The 16,941-nt window shown below is 47.8% G+C and overlaps 13 protein-coding genes across 13 annotated transcripts; 8 read left to right on the plus strand and 5 right to left on the minus strand.

The window, feature by feature from the left end:
* Window positions 1-204: 204 nt before the first annotated feature.
* BJ212DRAFT_1272934 (ARF/SAR) lies at window positions 205-1,023 on the minus strand (the record flags this gene model as incomplete). Its single annotated transcript, XM_041331055.1, has 6 exons — window positions 205-282; window positions 336-562; window positions 615-707; window positions 759-840; window positions 890-900; window positions 969-1,023. 6 exons carry the CDS (start codon window positions 1,021-1,023, stop codon window positions 205-207), a joined length of 546 nt encoding a protein of 181 aa, XP_041192516.1.
* Window positions 1,024-1,139: 116 nt separating this feature from the next.
* BJ212DRAFT_1357361 (ADP-ribosylation factor) lies at window positions 1,140-2,201 on the minus strand. Its single transcript, XM_041335770.1, has 6 exons — window positions 2,064-2,201; window positions 2,002-2,012; window positions 1,870-1,951; window positions 1,728-1,820; window positions 1,453-1,679; window positions 1,140-1,405 (listed from the first exon to the last, which is right to left on the minus strand). Exons 1-6 carry the CDS (start codon window positions 2,116-2,118, stop codon window positions 1,325-1,327), a joined length of 549 nt encoding a protein of 182 aa, XP_041192517.1. The 5' UTR covers window positions 2,119-2,201; the 3' UTR covers window positions 1,140-1,324.
* On the plus strand, window positions 2,120-3,151 carry BJ212DRAFT_228163 (uncharacterized protein). Its single transcript, XM_041342697.1, has 2 exons — window positions 2,120-2,480; window positions 2,529-3,151. The coding sequence occupies exons 1-2, from the start codon at window positions 2,379-2,381 to the stop codon at window positions 3,024-3,026; spliced, it is 600 nt and encodes a 199-aa protein (XP_041192518.1). The 5' UTR covers window positions 2,120-2,378; the 3' UTR covers window positions 3,027-3,151.
* On the minus strand, window positions 3,012-3,699 carry BJ212DRAFT_1272752 (protein-tyrosine phosphatase-like protein; the record flags this gene model as incomplete). Its single annotated transcript, XM_041331036.1, has 4 exons — window positions 3,012-3,151; window positions 3,207-3,260; window positions 3,314-3,582; window positions 3,647-3,699. The coding sequence occupies 4 exons, from the start codon at window positions 3,697-3,699 to the stop codon at window positions 3,012-3,014; spliced, it is 516 nt and encodes a 171-aa protein (XP_041192519.1).
* Window positions 3,700-5,062: 1,363 nt separating this feature from the next.
* BJ212DRAFT_1447226 (uncharacterized protein) lies at window positions 5,063-5,551 on the plus strand (the record flags this gene model as incomplete). Its single annotated transcript, XM_041338369.1, has 2 exons — window positions 5,063-5,092; window positions 5,144-5,551. 2 exons carry the CDS (start codon window positions 5,063-5,065, stop codon window positions 5,549-5,551), a joined length of 438 nt encoding a protein of 145 aa, XP_041192520.1.
* A 215-nt stretch (window positions 5,552-5,766) lies between these two features.
* BJ212DRAFT_228214 (uncharacterized protein) lies at window positions 5,767-7,197 on the minus strand. The gene is made up of 3 exons (XM_041342698.1): window positions 6,905-7,197; window positions 6,240-6,844; window positions 5,767-6,189 (listed from the first exon to the last, which is right to left on the minus strand). The coding sequence occupies exons 1-3, from the start codon at window positions 7,102-7,104 to the stop codon at window positions 5,972-5,974; spliced, it is 1,023 nt and encodes a 340-aa protein (XP_041192521.1). The 5' UTR covers window positions 7,105-7,197; the 3' UTR covers window positions 5,767-5,971.
* A 15-nt stretch (window positions 7,198-7,212) lies between these two features.
* On the plus strand, window positions 7,213-8,963 carry BJ212DRAFT_1357417 (uncharacterized protein). Its single transcript, XM_041335771.1, has 4 exons — window positions 7,213-7,459; window positions 7,506-7,671; window positions 7,729-8,202; window positions 8,254-8,963. The coding sequence occupies exons 1-4, from the start codon at window positions 7,302-7,304 to the stop codon at window positions 8,611-8,613; spliced, it is 1,158 nt and encodes a 385-aa protein (XP_041192522.1). The 5' UTR covers window positions 7,213-7,301; the 3' UTR covers window positions 8,614-8,963.
* A 313-nt stretch (window positions 8,964-9,276) lies between these two features.
* On the plus strand, window positions 9,277-9,963 carry BJ212DRAFT_1481365 (uncharacterized protein; the record flags this gene model as incomplete). The annotated part of the gene is made up of 3 exons (XM_041340241.1): window positions 9,277-9,450; window positions 9,497-9,738; window positions 9,789-9,963. 3 exons carry the CDS (start codon window positions 9,277-9,279, stop codon window positions 9,961-9,963), a joined length of 591 nt encoding a protein of 196 aa, XP_041192523.1.
* Window positions 9,964-10,274: 311 nt separating this feature from the next.
* On the plus strand, window positions 10,275-11,425 carry BJ212DRAFT_1272485 (Quinolinate phosphoribosyl transferase; the record flags this gene model as incomplete). Its single annotated transcript, XM_041331019.1, has 6 exons — window positions 10,275-10,486; window positions 10,539-10,679; window positions 10,748-10,824; window positions 10,869-10,976; window positions 11,031-11,291; window positions 11,343-11,425. The coding sequence occupies 6 exons, from the start codon at window positions 10,275-10,277 to the stop codon at window positions 11,423-11,425; spliced, it is 882 nt and encodes a 293-aa protein (XP_041192524.1).
* A 17-nt stretch (window positions 11,426-11,442) lies between these two features.
* On the minus strand, window positions 11,443-12,766 carry BJ212DRAFT_1481367 (amidohydrolase 2; the record flags this gene model as incomplete). Its single annotated transcript, XM_041340242.1, has 4 exons — window positions 11,443-11,931; window positions 11,983-12,406; window positions 12,463-12,527; window positions 12,581-12,766. 4 exons carry the CDS (start codon window positions 12,764-12,766, stop codon window positions 11,443-11,445), a joined length of 1,164 nt encoding a protein of 387 aa, XP_041192525.1.
* Window positions 12,767-12,936: 170 nt separating this feature from the next.
* On the plus strand, window positions 12,937-13,858 carry BJ212DRAFT_228577 (uncharacterized protein). The gene is made up of 2 exons (XM_041342699.1): window positions 12,937-13,106; window positions 13,169-13,858. The coding sequence occupies exons 1-2, from the start codon at window positions 13,047-13,049 to the stop codon at window positions 13,763-13,765; spliced, it is 657 nt and encodes a 218-aa protein (XP_041192526.1). The 5' UTR covers window positions 12,937-13,046; the 3' UTR covers window positions 13,766-13,858.
* A 70-nt stretch (window positions 13,859-13,928) lies between these two features.
* Window positions 13,929-14,821, plus strand: BJ212DRAFT_228589 (uncharacterized protein). Its single transcript, XM_041342700.1, has 4 exons — window positions 13,929-13,992; window positions 14,055-14,311; window positions 14,367-14,444; window positions 14,495-14,821. Exons 2-4 carry the CDS (start codon window positions 14,153-14,155, stop codon window positions 14,687-14,689), a joined length of 432 nt encoding a protein of 143 aa, XP_041192527.1. The 5' UTR covers window positions 13,929-13,992; window positions 14,055-14,152; the 3' UTR covers window positions 14,690-14,821.
* Window positions 14,822-14,974: 153 nt separating this feature from the next.
* BJ212DRAFT_228658 (uncharacterized protein) lies at window positions 14,975-16,880 on the plus strand. The gene is made up of 3 exons (XM_041342701.1): window positions 14,975-15,573; window positions 15,623-15,838; window positions 15,892-16,880. Exons 1-3 carry the CDS (start codon window positions 15,119-15,121, stop codon window positions 16,514-16,516), a joined length of 1,296 nt encoding a protein of 431 aa, XP_041192528.1. The 5' UTR covers window positions 14,975-15,118; the 3' UTR covers window positions 16,517-16,880.
* The last annotated feature ends 61 nt before the right edge of the window (window positions 16,881-16,941 follow it).

A 16,941-nucleotide genomic window follows, 5' to 3' on the forward strand; every position in this document is an offset into this window, starting at 1 on the left:
CGCTCTGAGAGCAGTTCATATCAACCTCTAAGGCTCAAAATTTACAAAAAAAAAAAACATGAAACAGAAAATGGGAAATTCAAGAGGGAGTGTAAGCGAAGGCAGAGTAAAGAAATAGCAGACGGGCGTATAATTTTCGATACCATAAGGATCGGGAGACAACGCGCGTGCAAGATCCAAACACGACAGAAAACTACATATCGCCTAAGACCGACGCTTAATGTTGGTCGCCAACCACTCCAAACCCTCGTACAGTCCATCACCAGAAGTGGCACATGCAGCCTAACAGCGTCCACTGTTAGCGGATCCGATGATTGGGGAAATAAATGACCGACCTGGATATACCACGTTCTCTGCCTAAGCGCTTGTAATCCAAGCTTGTCAGTGATCTCTGCTGCATTCATTGCATTGGGGAGATCTTGCTTGTTTGCAAAAACAAGGAGGAGAGCATCCCGCAGCTCATCTTCGTTCAACATTCGTTGAAGTTCCTCACGAGCCTCCGACACACGTTCCCGATCGTTCGAGTCGACTACGAAGATAATACCTTGCGTGTTTTGGAAATCTGAAGAAATCTGATAAGCTCGGGCGACGACGTAGATAGAGGGACAACATACAGTGCCTCCAGAGAGGTCGGATCTTGTCTTGTCCTCCGACATCCCACACAGTGAAGGAAATGTTCTTATATTCGACAGTCTCGACGTTAAATCCTGCGACAAAGTTAGAGGATTTTATATCTTAGGTAAATGCGAACAGCTTACCGATGGTGGGGATGGTAGTTACAATCTCGCCCAGCTTAAGCTTATACAGGATGGTAGTCTTACCAGCGGCGTCAAGACCGACCTAGATGAAAGTTAGTGAACGACATTGTGACTTGAACTCAATTTCCGACCATCAAAATTCCTGGAAGAAGGTACAATATCAGTTTCTAGTCGATGTCGGGGATAACAGTATAGATGGTGAGGACTTACGCATCTCCTTCTTGCCAAAGAGACCAGCAAGGAGACGTGACACCGAGAGACCCATGTTGAGCTAGGAAGTGCAAGGACGTTAATGAGTTGTAAACTGAAGGTCAAGAACAAGTTTGTCGTCGTGTGTGAACCACCCTTTTGAACTCCGCCGGTGGCGGTTCACTTCTTGGTCTTCCACGTCTGCCGGTTACATATCTCATCACCAACTATTAAACCAGCTCAGCCTTGACACGGACCTTGGAGGCCATGCAGCGGACAATAATACCCTCCCCATGACAAAATCTGATAACACTTCACTATATTGCGAACATACTACGAATCCCAATTTATTTTCTCGTCCTACATAGAAGCTTAATCTACCAACGACGCTTCTTGAGATTGGTTGCCAACCATTCTAGGCCTTCGTACAGGCCTTCGCCCGAAGTTGCGCAAGTAGACTGCCGCACATTAGCGCAAGGCCGCCATACGGACAAGGAATGCGTACTTGTATGTACCACGTTCTCCGTCTAAACATCTGCAATTCCAGTTTATTGGTGAGTTCACTCGCGCTCATAGCGCCAGGCATGTCCTGCTTATTCGCAAACACAAGCAACAACGAGTCCTGTAATTGTTCGTTGTTCATCAGCATGCGAAGTTCCTCTTTCGCTTCTGGAATACGATCGCGATCGCTGGAATCCACCACAAAAATGATGCCCTCTGCATTATTAAAGTCTAGATAACAATGAGAGACCATTTGCATGACCAGGGTGGATGCCATACAGTACCGCCAGAGAGGACGAATCTTTTGCTGACCTCCGACGTCCCACACGGTAAACTGGAGTTTCTTGTACGCAACCGTCTCCACGTTGAATCCTGCATTTATGTGATAAACAAGGCCAGTGGGTCACACTAACTCGTTTACCTATTGTAGGAATGGTCGTAACGACCTCACCGAGTTTCAGCTTGTAGAGGATCGTTGTCTTCCCCGCACCGTCGAGTCCAAGCTAATGATCCCGTGAGTACCGTCTCGACATCATCTTGCTTAGGACAATACCATCAGTAGTCCTGTAGGATGTGTTAAGCAGCCCGTTTCGATTGAGACCGACTGATACTTACTTGTCTCCTGTTGGGTGAATAACCCTGAAAAAATGTGAGAAATAACAAGTCCCATGGTGTTTAGAGGAGTTCCTGTGGTGATCTAATCGTCTGGCCGTGAGCGCCTTTTATTGAGTATCCTCATGACACGTTAGCGGGTGTTTTCAATACGTGTCTCTGGTAGACTGCTGCGCTTACACGAACCACCTAAATCCTGACTCGCAATTTTCGGCAGCTGCGGTGAAATACTTGATGTGAGTCATTTGCAGCCAGTGTGCGTCTAGTACTTTCTCATTGCTTTGTGACTCGCCGAGCCTTACCGTTATCCTGCACTTGATGTTGCCAGAGCCTTTGATATGTTTGCCACGCATGAGCAATCCCTGGCCGAGCGCTTTGAGTGTGGCAGTGAGGTATCGAGTTAATGACGGTGACTCGTTGGTGAGCTTTCCACAGTGTAGGATCGACTAGACTGACTTATATGCGCAGATTCCTGATGAGATTAGCTTTGATCACAGCCTCAGATTAAGATCTAGCGCTAATGTCCACACGACAAAGTCATCTATGTTACTCGGATTGGAGTTGTCAGTCTTCGTGGCAGGTCTGAGCACATGGGGCGACAGGACAAAAGGCGGTGTAATATATGAAGCAAGACTTGCAATACAAGAGCGATACAAAAACATGATACAAAAACACCTGATACAAGAACACGATACAAAACATGATACAAAGACACGATACAAAAACACGATACAAAATGAAGCCGAGCTGCACGAAAAACATGATATGATGCTACAGGGAAAGATGCCAAAAGACCTGTTGTACAACAAGAAAAACGATCCACTATGCTCTATGGGAGTAGGATTAGAGTGTCTAATGATCGAACTAGGAAGTCATGCAATCGAGTGGCTTTGGGGATTAGCTTACTTTTCCAGGTATGCCGCCATCTCAATTGAGCAACAACCCGGTTTCTTAACTGGCTTGTAGGGCATTAGTGACCCTCTGCCGCCACGAGCGGTAAATTCCGCAGGAGGGGCTGGGAGCGTATCTGCAGAGTTCAAAAAGAACCAACTGCTCTTGGAAACCGGCGTTGAACCAGACTTGTTCACGGGCTAATTCGGGCCAGTGAGTCCCATCGTACTAGCTGACAAATAGAATAGGACCGACCTTTTCTAACTGCGTCCATAGCATGCGTCGCGTCCATGCGTTTCGTGTACATGACTAGGAGAGATATTCAGCTAGCCGCCACTGAGCTGAGCGGGAAGACAACTAACGGTATGCGGCGACTACTGCCGCACTGCGAGATAAACCCTGTAGGCAGTGTACCAACACCACTCCTTTGGCTTGCAAGGCTCGGTCAATGAACTGGCACACAGCGGGCATGTGTATCAGAAGGTCAGCAGTGTCGACATCCTCTACAGGAATTCGGAGAAAGGTAATTCCACTTTCGGGCAGCTCGGAGGGGATAGGGTCGTTGCAAACGGAGACAATATGTGAAATATTGCGCTCCGATAACGACCGCGGTGATCTTGCTGCATGGATACTGGGTGAAGAAACCAAAATAAGAGTCTGAACTGTACAACAGTCCGGATCCATGGCATACTTACTTTCCAAGATACAGCTTGCCCTCGATGATTGTGTCGACGTTCTTCCAGCCCATGTTGTTTAGTTGTTTTGTTTTGGAAAACTTGTGAAAATGTCTAAAGTCCTGCTCAGAGTCACTGTTGGTTTTGTACCTCCTCGCACATGGACTGTTCTGCCTTCCGAACACGGCTCGGAGAGGATGGAGTAGCCGTGTTTGTGACCACCATTGTTCAGTATTCTGTGAGGTAGAAAAATGGCGGTGTGGTAAACGGCTTCATCACAGCCAATTTCGAGCGGGAGACGGAAGAGAGATGAAAGCAGTGCAATGCACACTTGTGAATTCTGAAAAGCGCGTTCACCGCCACCCCAAGTTATGACGCTGAAAACACACTATATTTTTGAGATCACTATTAACGAGACGGAGGTAACTAATCGTGGCTTACGTAATGTCCGGGGGCACCCTCCCCAGTAATCCTGTGCTCTTCTCCTTCTCGCAAGAACGTGAGATGCTGTAAATTATCCAAATAAGGCAAGTGTGAGGCCCCTACGGTGATACACTTGTAAGTCCGTGAACATGGAACGTTGGTCCGGGTATTGCAGTCACCCGAATCGCTCAAGCCCACCACAAGCTTACAGATAGCAGGTCAGCTGCAACTCTATGTGTCGGTGCAGCATAGCAACAAAGGCTGTCTTCAAACGATGTTATCGATGTGCGCTAACGATTTCTGAACGTGTATTTACCGTAACGGCATCTCTATAATCATCGTGAGTACGATGCACATGCTTAATCTGGGTGAAGAAAAAAAAATCAATATGCGAACATGCAAAGTTTGAGGCCTTGCGAACATTCAATGGAGCGAATTATGTTGATAGAAGGCGCTATGGAAAGCGGAGCATGCGATAGAAAGACTGATAGGCACCGGGAACTGGACGTACCTAAAGCCGCAACCTTTGCGAAGATTGTGGTTAAACTTGAAAACATTAGACTTGTGTTTGTCTCACGCGACAATGGCCCCTGTTCCCGCGCGTCCACAGTAGGAACGGATAACATTACGGACCGTTGCAAGACCGCCACTGGTTACGCTGTCACTTCAACTAGTTGAGGTGCTTGGTGCTAATAAACGAGTTGATTACCCCGAGGGTGCCACGTGACTGATTTTCAGAGGACGTCTTTGGGAGTGCCTGCTGCAGCACGGACCAAATCAATACTCGAAATTAATGCTGGCGTGGCCGCCATGGCACCTGCCCAGAAACATGCCCAAGGAGTGCTCATACCATGTTCCGACGGCCGCATCGCCGATGGCGTGTTTTTAGAAAATTACTAAGATGGCGCCAGCCTGTCCAACACAACAGTTATTAGGCATGTTCAGCGGCCAGAACCCATCTTACTCTTATCAATCTTTCCCTTGTGTCACTATCAGTACTACTATCTCGTTGCGATGAAGTTTGAGGTTGTGTGGAAATCATCAGTGAGTTAGTCTTAAAGTCCTTCTTGTCTGAGAATCTAATAACCAGTAAAGCACTACCACTCTGATGGTCGTCGCCGGAGCAGGCCTAAAGCTTCAACCTTCCACGGATGGCTAGTCAAATGGCGCGCCACATTCAGTGGAAATGAGCACCTTCGACGAGAAGGCATGCGCGAAATGCGTGAAGCTAAAGCCATGCGGGAATATAAGCGACGGCAGAAGGCTGCTAAGAATGGTCGGGCGAAGCCGGGACTATTCTCAAGATTCAGATTTGGGAACAGAAAGCCAAGACGGGCTCTCAGACCCGACACGCTGGCTCGAGACTCGCGCAGTTCTCGCAAGAGCAACAACAGCCGACAAGCGAGGACTCCAATCAGCCGACGACCTACAAGACAAAGTTCACGACAACCATCATATAACTCTAAACGAGATGTCGCACGAACGAGGTCTTCCCAAAAATGATCGCACTGCATCCTGACATGTCGTCGGTCGAGGACTATCTATTATCATAATTATGTATTTGAACACTCCACCTGCAGGGACATATTTATCACGGAAGTCATGCTGTAACTCATATTTGCCTCTCTTAGGAGTACCATTCCATAGTATATAGATGCCGGACCGTAGGGAACTATAATGATAACGGTCAACTCGAATTAGTAGGCTCAGAATGTTTGTGCATTATATGGGAAGGCGACGTGACAATGTGAGGCGGGGGGCTAGATTTCAACAATATGCAATGAATCGCCAGGTACACAGCAGATTCGGGTCGGGTCCTTGGCTCCAGTAGATAGAAGATATGAAAATATGATACGCGTGGATGTGAGATATTAGATCTGCATGGGCAATTACGAAGTGTTTGATCGAGATTAACCGTCCGCGTCAACTTTGAAAAGGGTGTTTTTTCTTTTTGCGCCTTTTGCGCTTCTTCTTGGGACTATCCGGGTTGTCATCCTTACCGGATCCATAACCTCGGTCCGGCGGACCGTCAAGGTTCAGCAGCGGAACCGTTAAACGCAGAGCCTCTGGATGCCGAGGTGCTGGTGAAGGATATTGAGCCAACATATCCGGGACATTCAATTCGCCATCCCGTTTCAACTCTGTGCTGTTGTTTATTTCCATGCGTTGAAACAGTAGAACAATGACTCACCTGTTTGCAAAGCAATCATTGAAAATGGACCGGATGTTGAAAATGAAACGGAAGATAATTCACTCCCGAGAGGAGGCGAATTGACAAAAAGACTTTGATTGCCGGATCGATCTGGGTTGGTAATAGACTGCGAATGGGGGATCGCCTGCTCTTGGAAGCTCATGCTTCGTTCGCTGCCAGTAGCAGAGCGCTTCCGTGGCTTCTTATCTCTCTTCTTCGCAAACGAGCCTGAGTTGATTTTACTCGCTTCAAGCGAAGACGATAAGGAAGGAACATTGCGACCTTGTTCCAAATCATCACCTCCAGTCTTGCTATCCCCACCGTCTGCCTGCTGATGCGGGGAGCTCGGCTCATGGGTTGATTGTGTGACAGAGTTCCCAAAGATTCTCGCTTTCGTCTTTGACTTTACTGCGAACGGGTCAAGTTTCGTTTTCTTTCTAACCGTCCCTCCCCTTCTTTCTTCGTCTTCTGAATGATGTTCCGTCTTGAGGATAATATCATCTTCGGGGGCGCGCTTGACTCCTTTCCCTATCAAGTGATGCTTTAGACGCGCAGCGTCACGAGCTGTTGTAGAAGATTCTGGTATCGGAGCACCAACACCAAGTCTACTCATTAACGTGATGTCAATCGTAGAAACCATGACCGTCATCTATGCTATAACACACCTAGGAGGTCTACGTAGTTGCTCGTCGAGTAACTTTTGGGCGTCCACTGCACTTTTGCTGAGATTAGCTTTATGTGCAGGCTGTATCCACGATGAGACTAGATCTTCTGCAAATGACATGGACATGTCAATTTGGGCCTGCAATGTTTCTGTATCAATGTCATCATCAGCTAGCAGGTCCATCGTTTCTGTCGTAGACATCCTGCAAAAGATGAATAGTAAAATGTATGGAATCGTAGTTTCGAGGCATGGAAGCACCCCTGTGTGCAATAAATTTTCGGTTTGGAGTTTGGTATCATTTCCCGCGGTCCAAGATAATCACCCAGCATCAACTTATCACACCAAAATATCTTCCTAACTTAAAGTTGGTCACTCACGTCGCCATACACAAGGCTGAAATGATTTCCATTGGTCTCAAACGCAAATGGGAAGATACAGAGTATGATTCAGACGACGATGAACCATCTTTCGGAAAACAAACATTGCCCGTGGCCAATCTGCCTATGGACTTTGACCGCGAGCCAGAAGATGGACTGCAATATCTGTTTACGGTCAGGTGAGTTGACATGGTTGCGTTCGGTTCTCTGTTAACATTTCCACAGACGCGATGCACGGCGGCTACCGCACGTCACGAGGGTCGCTAACCCGTACGAACTGCCCGAACTTGTCCCGCCGCCTGATTTTGTGCAGCCCGACAGCTCACGTAGCAACCTTCCCTCTGAACTTTGGCGCTCTACTTTCTTAACACACTTTCGAAATCTCAGAAAGGTAATTGTACGCTGTCAGGCTCGTGTGCCTGAATGTGTGACGAACCTTACCCTCCAGAATATCGCTCAACCAACCATCCACGTACATATTGATCCACATGGGTCACGGAAGGCTATGCCAGATAAGAAAGAAAGAGATCTATGGTGGACATTTCTCGCCGGTTCACCGGAATCGGACTGGAACCCACCAAAAAAAACAAAGAAAATGTCGAAGAAAAATAGATCCTCCGGTCGTATGTCAGCGTTTTGCGACGAGTTAGAGGTGGAATATAACACTCATGACCAGCAAAATTGTGACGAAACTCACGAGACCTGGCGTATCAATTCAGACGGCGACATTGAACTCGCGGAGGATAATCTAGCAGATACACCATCATCCGCAGCTGAGCCACGTCCAAATAGTTCTGGATTATCTATGTCAACAGCGGCGACAGAATTCCGAAACACGAGTCCCCTGTCAACTCGTCCAGGCCCGGAACAGCATTTTAACCCTCGTGAGATCACCCCCTTATTGCTGCAAAAAATAGATCATGTGCGTATGACAACGCCTTCTCACAAGCATCTCAAGCTAAATGGAGTGCAGAATTTATCCCTCCACCTTCTTATGTACTTCGCTCACTGGATGAATATCCACCTGCAGCACCCCGCTGAACCAACCTTTGCGATCCTTGAGAGTCATGCACGTTGGATGTTTGCGTTGTTGGCTAAAGTGGAAGACTTCATTTCAGCGGATGACATGAGCCAACTTAGGAGCCTAGCCCGCGCTTGTCTGGAGCTACTTGTTCGGCGACGGAAGGCCGGGGGGCCTGGAGTGCCTGATGATTTGTCACCCGAGATTGGAATGGCTGAAACATCATGCTGGATAATTTTTACTGCCGTCTCTGGCATATGGGGCCAAAGTGATCTTTGGCGGGACGCGGAGACATTATTGGCGAGTGCTTAATGTCGTATGGCTATATCACATCACTGGTTACCTTGAAGCTAATTCATCCGCGCTGAACGGCCCGCTGGTTGATCGTGAACGCTCGTATACACAGCAAGACGGAAACGCCATTTGTCGACTTCCGCTTTCAATTTCAAGTCGGAGACATGATTGTAATGGTGTTTGGCGCGTGAAGCAATGAACGACCGGTACTTCATTCCGATGGTGTCGGGCGTTCTCTGCGCTTCGCACCTCTCGGTGCTCATGCATGATGAATGGACGAAGCCCGGGCCTTAGACGTTCTCTTCGTCGGAAGTTCGGACAGAAAGACCTTATAATAGTTATCTCTCTTGCTTATCACACGTTGTACCATGAACCCCCTGTGATGTTTTGATCACTTGATCATAGTGCACAGGCTGAAACCTAGCTTTGACGTCCATTGTCATCAACATGCATGTCTTGGCTATCTATATATTCATCGGAAACAGCCAATCAAATTTAACACGTCGTGGGAACTGTAACATACGATAGCTTATTCGGGTCGGCATCAAGAGAGGCAGCCGTAATATGTACAAGCGAGACTAGGCGAGACTCTTGCCTTTTGACCACGTTCGTTACCCTTCAAAAAAGAAGTCAGACCTTTTTTTCAACTCCCACCATCGCCTACTTACTGGTTCTGCAAGCATGCGCTCCTCCGCAGCTATCCTTTTGGCCTCCATCGCATCGGCTTTTGCCTACCAGGTCACCTCTCCAGGTGATAGTGAGGGTTGGACAACTTCTGGACCCAACTACCTGACATGGGTGCGCGTTGACACCGACCCATTGAACTTCACGGCTGTGTTGACCAACGAGGCATGTGTATTGATATACGCCCTACTAAGGAATTCTTATACTTTTCGTCCAGAACCAGCAGACCGTCATGCCACAGGGTCCTCAGGTTCTCAACGCGCTCGTTGATGGAACCTTGGGCTCAATCGTTTGCAACCCTCCCAGTGGAGGCTGGCCTCAGGGCTCTGGCTACCGTGTCAACCTTGCCGCAGATGCTCAACATCTCGACACCTTGCTTGCTCAGTCCGCCCAATTTAATATCAACTCGACTAGTTCTTCGACGAGTTCTACCACGAAAACTTCTACTACCTCTTTTTCGTAAGTTTTATTCCATCTCAAATTGTTGTCTCTAACCATTTTCTTCATAGCTCTGGGACTACCTCAGGTGCAGCAACTCAGACCACTACTGGAGCATCTACCACCAGCTCAGATACCAGCACAACCCCTACTAGTAGTGGTGCAGCCGTCCTTGGAATGAAAGTGGAGACGGGTTTCCTGACCGCTATTGCAGCCCTCGCTGCTTTCATCACCACTCATTTCTGAGCATTTACGTAAAAACGGATTATACTCGGATATTTTCTCTTCACGTAGTGTTTTTTTTGGGTTTGCATAATGGCTGCTGTGATATGGACATTTTCCTGATATCCTTTCACCTCGTCGCACCAATTCATTCTTCATTATTGTATCGCACATCTTTCTCGCCTTACTCTCGAGATTTGTCGATAATCATATCCAGCGGTAGCTTTCTCAGTACTTACCGGGTGGGATTAGTAGTCTCCCGTTTCAGACCTTGAAAAAGGAAGACGTCGTTCCTTATTTTCCCACCTCGCCTCCTAAGCTCTATTGAACCCAGAATGTCTACTAACTCTTATGAACATCTACTTCCTCCCAGTTGGAAGGCTCAAGTCACGGGCTGGTTCGCAGAGGACACCCCATCATTTGATTATGGCGGTTATGTCGTGGGTGAGGTTCACCGTGAAGCATTTCTTTTTGGGAAAGGCAAACAGACCGCGGTCTTGGCCGGACGGCCCTTTTTCACTGAAGTCTTCGCGCAGCTTGGATGCGAGTATGTCCTTATGTTGATGACATCAATTTGCTGTGTTTTGATGGACCTGCAGGGTTGAATGGCACTTGCAGGAGGGTGAGACCTTTGAGCCCGTCAAGCATGTCGCTACCGTTCGAGGCAAAGCAAGGCACCTTCTGCTTGGCGAACGTATCGCCTTGAACATGCTTGCGAGATGCAGCGGCATTGCAACGAAGTAAGCCACGTAATTATTCTGATCGTACCTAATACCTATCATGTTTACGTCTCCGTCTTCCTCGGAAGATCTAAACGTATCAAAGATCTTGCAGTAGGTTATGGTTACAAGGGTATCATTGCTGGGACCAGGAAGACAACTCCAGGTAAGCTGCCCTTTCAAACAGGTCGATCTGCTCACAATCACCAGGTTTTCGGTTGGTCGAAAAGTATGGAATGATTGTGGGGGGTATTGACCCTCACCGTCATGATCTTTCGAGTATGATCATGCTCAAGGACAATCATATATGGTCATCCGGTGCGCCTCGGTCTACGAAGTACTTAATTTAAGACCAGCTGATATCGATCCAAGGATCAATCACCGCTGCAATCCAACAGGCTCGCGCAGTGGGCGGCTTTAGCTTGTTGCTTGATGTGGAAGTTGGTTCGGAAGTTGAAGCAGATGAGGCAATCGAAGCGGGCGCTGATGTCGTTATGCTGGACAATATGGAAGGGGAACATCTCGTAAGTGTCACTCGAAAACTCAAGGAGAAGTGGGCTGGGAAACGGAAGTTCCTCTTCGAGACGAGTGGTAACATCACCGAGGCTAACCTGCAGGAGCGTGCAATCAATGGTCAGTAGATATTTGCATCTTGATGGTCTTTTATTTACCATGTCATGATAGATATCGACATCCTCAGCACAAGTGTTGTTCATCAGTCCGTCCAACATATAGATTTCAGCTTGAAGATCCAGATTCCTAATTAACGGACATTGGATATAGATTATGTGTATACTTGATCATGGAGATCAAAAAGTCTAAGCGCATTCAAACCCAGGATGTTAGCCTGATGTTCCGGTTTAGAATCTACACCGGCCATACTCCGGATGGCTGCCAGATTACTTTCCACGCTTGGCCACTTTTGACTTGCTTCAAGCGGCGGGAAGAATGGATGATCGGTACCAAACAATAGTCTAGTGCTTCCGACTGCAGGATCAACAGTCCCCCCGCCATTCTTGAACGTAGATGCACGAGAAATGGTTTGGCTAACGAAGGTCAACTCTTCGGACCCGTATGCGACAGCGTCGAAATAGAGTTGGCCAAGGTAATACCTTGCATCATGTTTCAACCTATTCGCAACGATAGGATCATGTTGAATGCACGAGGCCAGTCGAGATGATAGCTGAGGCAAGGCTCCGCCGGAATGAGCTAAGAGTAAACGGAGGTCCGGGAAACGATCCAAAACACCCGAGAGAATGAGGCGCGTGACGGCCTAAACATCGATGTAAATATTTTCAATCATCAGACGCGAAATATTACCCACAATAGTTGTCTCGAAAGGAAAGCCCAAGGCCAATGGCAACACATGTCCATTATCATTCTCTCCAAATGCTGTACTGTCAACACCATAATGTGGGTGTATGAAGACGACAAGCCTCGCTGCCTGAATAGCGTCCCAGACTGGATCCAACGTATTGTCATCGAGACCTTTCCCGATGCCCTTGGTTCCCATGATGATGCCTCGGATGTGAGGGAGTGATTTAAGATGTTCTATAGTTTGAATGATGGTAGACACTTCTACATCCGGGACAAGAGGGAGAAGGCCGAAGCCGTAGAGCGTCTTGAGACCAGAGAACCCCTCGGCAGGGGGAGAAGTTGCGCAATACTCTTCAAGGTTATTGTTCAGTTCGTGAGCTAGCGTTTGAGCGCGATCCGCTGGCAAGAAATCGAGCCATGGATTGGCTGAACTGCCGGCGAGAGTGATCAGTCACTCCGTACTATCCGAAGAAGCGAAGGAACAAACCTCACGAATGAGATGTTTATACCATGCCTCCGCATGAATTCGAGCTTCTCATCTCGATCCCAGTACTGATATATTCTAAGTGAATGTGCCAGCACTTCATTTGAAACAGCAGACATACCTGAGGACCAATTGGGCGACCACCACTTGGCTCTCCATCCAAAATCAACAATCTTTCTTCAGTCTTGACCCCATTTGTCCAGTTCAAAATACGGGGAGCTGAGGTTCTTGCACGAAGTTCAGCTGCGTACCGGGGCAAGTAAACATGGGTGTGCACGTCAACAATCGGGTGCCTTATGTTTGCCATGCTTGTGATGCTTTTAAGCAACTCAGTCATAACGCGCTGACCTGGCTTTACTGGATTCATTGATCGATAAGGCCCCCTGCCACACGCGCTGGGATGAATTTGAATAGATCTGGGTGGCCGCCGATGGCAGTCAAGTAGGCTAATTGAAGGTGGTATTCGTGCCGGAACCTTTTCAATTGAATAGTCACGTACTCAAGGGTTCGATTTATCATTTGTCGGCAAGGTCAACATGCAGGCATGCTGCACGCCAATCGGCTAGCGCTTTTGCTTCAGAACACTCATGGCTAACGAACTGCAGGCGCATTCTCCGCTATCCAGAACGCGTGGAGTTCACGAAGAGGTTTGTGGTTTTTGTTTCTATGATACCATCATGGCCACTCACAGTGTAGCCAGTGGATGCAGGTCACAGATTCGCTCCGCCGTATAGGCAACAAGTTCAACCAAATAGTTATCGATACAATGGACGAATCTAGAGCGCACAAAACTCGAGCTACGGAATGGGAAACCAGACATCACGATGTTGTCACGGAGAATAACGCCTTCAGAGCCCATAATGAGGAATTGAAACGTCTACTCGAGCTCAGCCAGCCTGATGTAGGGAGCGCGATTGAGGGTAGAGACGCTGCATATCGTAAATTGGGACATGTGCGGCGTGTAATGCGCGATCTCTTAGTGGATTTGGCGGTAACGCAACTACCTTCTTTGTCGAATTACGTCCCTGAACTCAAGGTTTATCGCAGGTTGATGTTGGAGATAGTCCGAATGAAGGCGCTTCGTTACTGCTACAGGCAGAGCCTCAGCCACGATACAGAGAGATTGGTGCCTCCCCGTCCCCTTCGGTCCAGAGTCGCAGAAACGATGGGTCCTCTAACAGCTCTGGTTCTGGCAATACTGCGCGCCCGACATCTAAGGGAAAGGAACGTAGCTCGCTCAAAACCCCGACGATTGTGCCGATTTCATCTCCAGCCTCGACTTCATACTCTCGCGCATCAAGAATAGGAGTAAGCGGAGCCGTATCTGATCTCAACAATCAGCAGAGATCATCTGAATCCAACAACTCATCCGAACCTCCTGTGGATTTGTCTGTACATGCTACGAGAAACTCTTCTGGGGGTAGCGGCGATGTTTGGAGGCTGACTTCATCCCGCAGCCCCCGGAGTGCGGAAGTAATTTGTCCTGTTGACATGCAATTGTTGCAGGAACAGCTAAACCTCGGCGAAGACACGGTCAGTAGTCCGAGTATATTATATGTGTAATCTAATGTTGTACAGATATATTCTCTAGAAAGGTGCCTAGCTTTCTTACTAGGAATCCACCCATGTTGAAGCCATAATCAGCCTTGGACAGGCCGATGAACATTGTTTCCATTTACAGATTGTCGATAACATGGCATTTGTCTACGACCCGTTCTCGATGGACGGACCAGGCGAATCTCTCCTGATGGACTGGGGCACCCCAGATGCCAACGAGATAGTCCATGCGTATATTGTCAAGAGACGCCCTAGAGACCGTGTTCTCCACACGTTCACCTTTCCGGTGAAGAGGGTGAGCTGTGACCCACGATCAGATTCTGATCATCTTATTTGATCATCTACCACAGGGAGTTTGGTATTATATCGGCGCCCACAAATGGAACGTGAAGGACCTTTTTGAGGTTTGGCCCACTCTGGGTGATAGAGTAAGTGTTGGGAGCCTGTACCAGGGTCGTTGACTTTAATTTTCGTCAAGGCTAAGGAAGTTGTTACCGGTAAACTGCAGAGACGTTGCAATCGCAGGTTCTCCCAGCAAGAAATTGTTGAGATGATTCAAGATGGTCGACTGCAGCAATTCTGTATTGAAGTGAGCAGTCGGTCATTAAAGGATCTCAGTCGAGGGTTTGCGAAGACAAGTTTAGGTTATGAAGGAGGGAACGTTGTCCAGTGATCCTGATGGTATCTTGATATATCTTTTTTTCGTTGCCATGTCTTATGTTTTGTGCAACGGTGAATGCACAATGGAGGTCTTTGCACAATACAATCAGACACAATCGAGCATGCTAGAACTGCCATGAGCGATATATCAAGAAGGCCCGAGTCGAACGTGTGGATTCAAAAATTTTGGGGTGTTCTGTACTCCCTGAGTTGCCATCGATGGGCATGTGTGACCGGTTGACCCATGATGGGTCTATAAAAAGTGAATTACTATTGAATTACTAAATTAGAACGGGTTAATTAGTTGAGTGCTTATAGTAATGCTGTTACAGAAGGCAGCCACTGCGAACGGCGTCAACCATCACGATCAGTGATATTTTGTTTCGTTTCTCACAACGAAGGGGCACGCCCTTCATTCTCTTTCTTTCTTTACCACCATACGATGCGTTGCTCTCATCCGGAGCACGCTCGCACACTCCTTTTCACTACACTCTTGTTCGTACTCTCATTTACCGCCACTCTAACAGAGTCGGCGAATGTTCATGGTTTCCAAGCCCATCATGCCTGGCGCAGACGAGCACCATTAGATGTGATTGCCAGAGATCAGGTTACAGCATTAACAACTCCGAGCGTGTTGCCTAGTATTACCAGCGCCTTGCCATCCGTGCTCAGTACTGCGACTACTCCTACCTCGTTTCCCTCGGTGCTCCCCGCTCTACAATCACCATCAACGCCTAGTCCATCTCTACCAAGCCCTTCTCTTCCAAGTCCTTCTCTACCAAGTCCGCCAGCAAATCCATTAGCCACAACCTCGAGTTCTTCTAGCTCTACTCCTGCATCCATCCCTACGTCGACCAGTGCCGCCGCCTCTACCACAAGCAATGGGGCTCCTGTTTCGTCAGTTTTTTTCGTATCATGTCTACAGCAGACTTATGTCCTATTACAGACATTCTACTTCTTCTCAGTCTTCCTCTTCTCAATCTTCCTCTTCCACCACACCTTCCGCATCCACGCCTACGTCTGCAGCACCTGGTGTCATTGCAACAACGACAGCTGCACAACCGTTAGGGCTCACGTCAGGATATACAGGCACATTCACCAGCTTCGCAACTGGAATGACAACTTCATCTACTCCCTCGAGCACGCCCTCTTCCAACTCTGGGTGAGTTTTCGTATATTACTCGTCACCAATCGGTAGCTGACATTTTCATCTAGATTTTTCTCAAATACAGGAGCAGTCGCAGGAACATTCACTGTTGCTGGCCTGCTTGGAGTTGCTGGAATTATTGGAGCTGGAATGATGATTGCAAGACGCCGTCTCTCTCGCTCGTATGAGGATGACATGGAATACCTGGAAAAGAAGCCAGAACCTTCTATGGAGCCCTCTCAGAGTCAGGATTTCGTTGTTGGGGATGCTGAAGAATCCTCGGACATAGATCACTTCGGCAACTCCATGGAAGTTACTGTACCGCCTGCCGCACACTTTTATTCACAGCAGGACGTATACCATGGGCAGGCAGCTGACAGTAGCGAAGGTTATGAGAACCAAGGCTACTATTCACAGGAGATGTACGCTCCCCATGAGTATGGTATAGCATATCCCCCGACAGAACCTTATGCGGCAGATGATCCTTATGGAGGGATTGATGAAACTTGTGAAGGGATGCCAAACCCTTTTGATGATGTTGGATCAGGATTACCAGCTGCCTTGCGGCCATCTGTTCAGCGAACTCGAACGCTTATTCCTCCTCCTACTGCGTACCTCTCTCCGGATCTCCATCACTCCGTCGATTCCTTCTACGGTTCCTCCACGGGCGCTTCGAATGGCCACGCCATGTGAAATTATACCAAACATCATATACTTGATCCGTGCATTGTGACATTCTTCATGTTGTCGTTCAAAATCACAGTGCACGTCTGATTCGTATTTCATTATTTTATTTATACACACCCTTGCAGCCTGCACGTATACCTTGGGTTTCATAGTAGGGCTGGTGTTAGACGTCAGACGAACGATTGCACTGTACGAGCCACTCAACCTTTTTTTTGGGACGCGGATATCGATTTGATTGACTCCCTTTATCGAATGATATATCGAGGTCTTAACGCTGGATTTCTTACCTCCAATTTTTACTCAACGTCAGTTCAAAGTCCAACTAATACTGAACGTCGACTCCTAGGTCTGGCCTTTAGATCATGGAAATTTTCCGGACGTCGTCTATTCATGTGACTATAGTATTAGTTCTAACGTTTCGAGTTTCGCAT

The sequence above is a fragment of the Suillus subaureus genome (genome assembly GCF_016647635.1).
Source record: "Suillus subaureus strain MN1 chromosome Unknown BJ212scaffold_18, whole genome shotgun sequence".
Lineage (NCBI taxonomy): Eukaryota > Fungi > Basidiomycota > Agaricomycetes > Boletales > Suillaceae > Suillus > Suillus subaureus.

Coding starts and splice junctions, on each gene's coding strand:
- BJ212DRAFT_1357417 (XM_041335771.1), top strand. CDS start 7,302: ATGATTTCCATTGGTCTCAAACGCAAATGGGAAGATACAGAGTATGAT. Junction 7,460..7,505: donor CAATATCTGTTTACGGTCAG/GTGAGTTGACAT, acceptor ACATTTCCACAG/ACGCGATGCACGGCGGCTAC. Junction 8,203..8,253: donor TGCTGCAAAAAATAGATCAT/GTGCGTATGACA, acceptor AATGGAGTGCAG/AATTTATCCCTCCACCTTCT.
- BJ212DRAFT_228577 (XM_041342699.1), top strand. CDS start 13,047: ATGGCTAACGAACTGCAGGCGCATTCTCCGCTATCCAGAACGCGTGGA. Junction 13,107..13,168: donor CGCGTGGAGTTCACGAAGAG/GTTTGTGGTTTT, acceptor CAGTGGATGCAG/GTCACAGATTCGCTCCGCCG.
- BJ212DRAFT_228658 (XM_041342701.1), top strand. CDS start 15,119: ATGCGTTGCTCTCATCCGGAGCACGCTCGCACACTCCTTTTCACTACA. Junction 15,574..15,622: donor AGCAATGGGGCTCCTGTTTC/GTCAGTTTTTTT, acceptor GTCCTATTACAG/ACATTCTACTTCTTCTCAGT. Junction 15,839..15,891: donor ACGCCCTCTTCCAACTCTGG/GTGAGTTTTCGT, acceptor ATTTTCATCTAG/ATTTTTCTCAAATACAGGAG.
- BJ212DRAFT_228214 (XM_041342698.1), bottom strand. CDS start 7,104: ATGTCTACGACAGAAACGATGGACCTGCTAGCTGATGATGACATTGAT. Junction 6,845..6,904: donor CAACTACGTAGACCTCCTAG/GTGTGTTATAGC, acceptor GTTAATGAGTAG/ACTTGGTGTTGGTGCTCCGA. Junction 6,190..6,239: donor AATGATTGCTTTGCAAACAG/GTGAGTCATTGT, acceptor ACAACAGCACAG/AGTTGAAACGGGATGGCGAA.
- BJ212DRAFT_228589 (XM_041342700.1), top strand. CDS start 14,153: ATGGCATTTGTCTACGACCCGTTCTCGATGGACGGACCAGGCGAATCT. Junction 14,312..14,366: donor TCACCTTTCCGGTGAAGAGG/GTGAGCTGTGAC, acceptor CATCTACCACAG/GGAGTTTGGTATTATATCGG. Junction 14,445..14,494: donor GGCCCACTCTGGGTGATAGA/GTAAGTGTTGGG, acceptor ATTTTCGTCAAG/GCTAAGGAAGTTGTTACCGG.
- BJ212DRAFT_1357361 (XM_041335770.1), bottom strand. CDS start 2,118: ATGGGACTTGTTATTTCTCACATTTTTTCAGGGTTATTCACCCAACAG. Junction 1,821..1,869: donor TACGACCATTCCTACAATAG/GTAAACGAGTTA, acceptor ACATAAATGCAG/GATTCAACGTGGAGACGGTT. Junction 1,680..1,727: donor TCGTCCTCTCTGGCGGTACT/GTATGGCATCCA, acceptor ATTGTTATCTAG/ACTTTAATAATGCAGAGGGC.
- BJ212DRAFT_228163 (XM_041342697.1), top strand. CDS start 2,379: ATGTTGCCAGAGCCTTTGATATGTTTGCCACGCATGAGCAATCCCTGG. Junction 2,481..2,528: donor TTAATGACGGTGACTCGTTG/GTGAGCTTTCCA, acceptor TTATATGCGCAG/ATTCCTGATGAGATTAGCTT.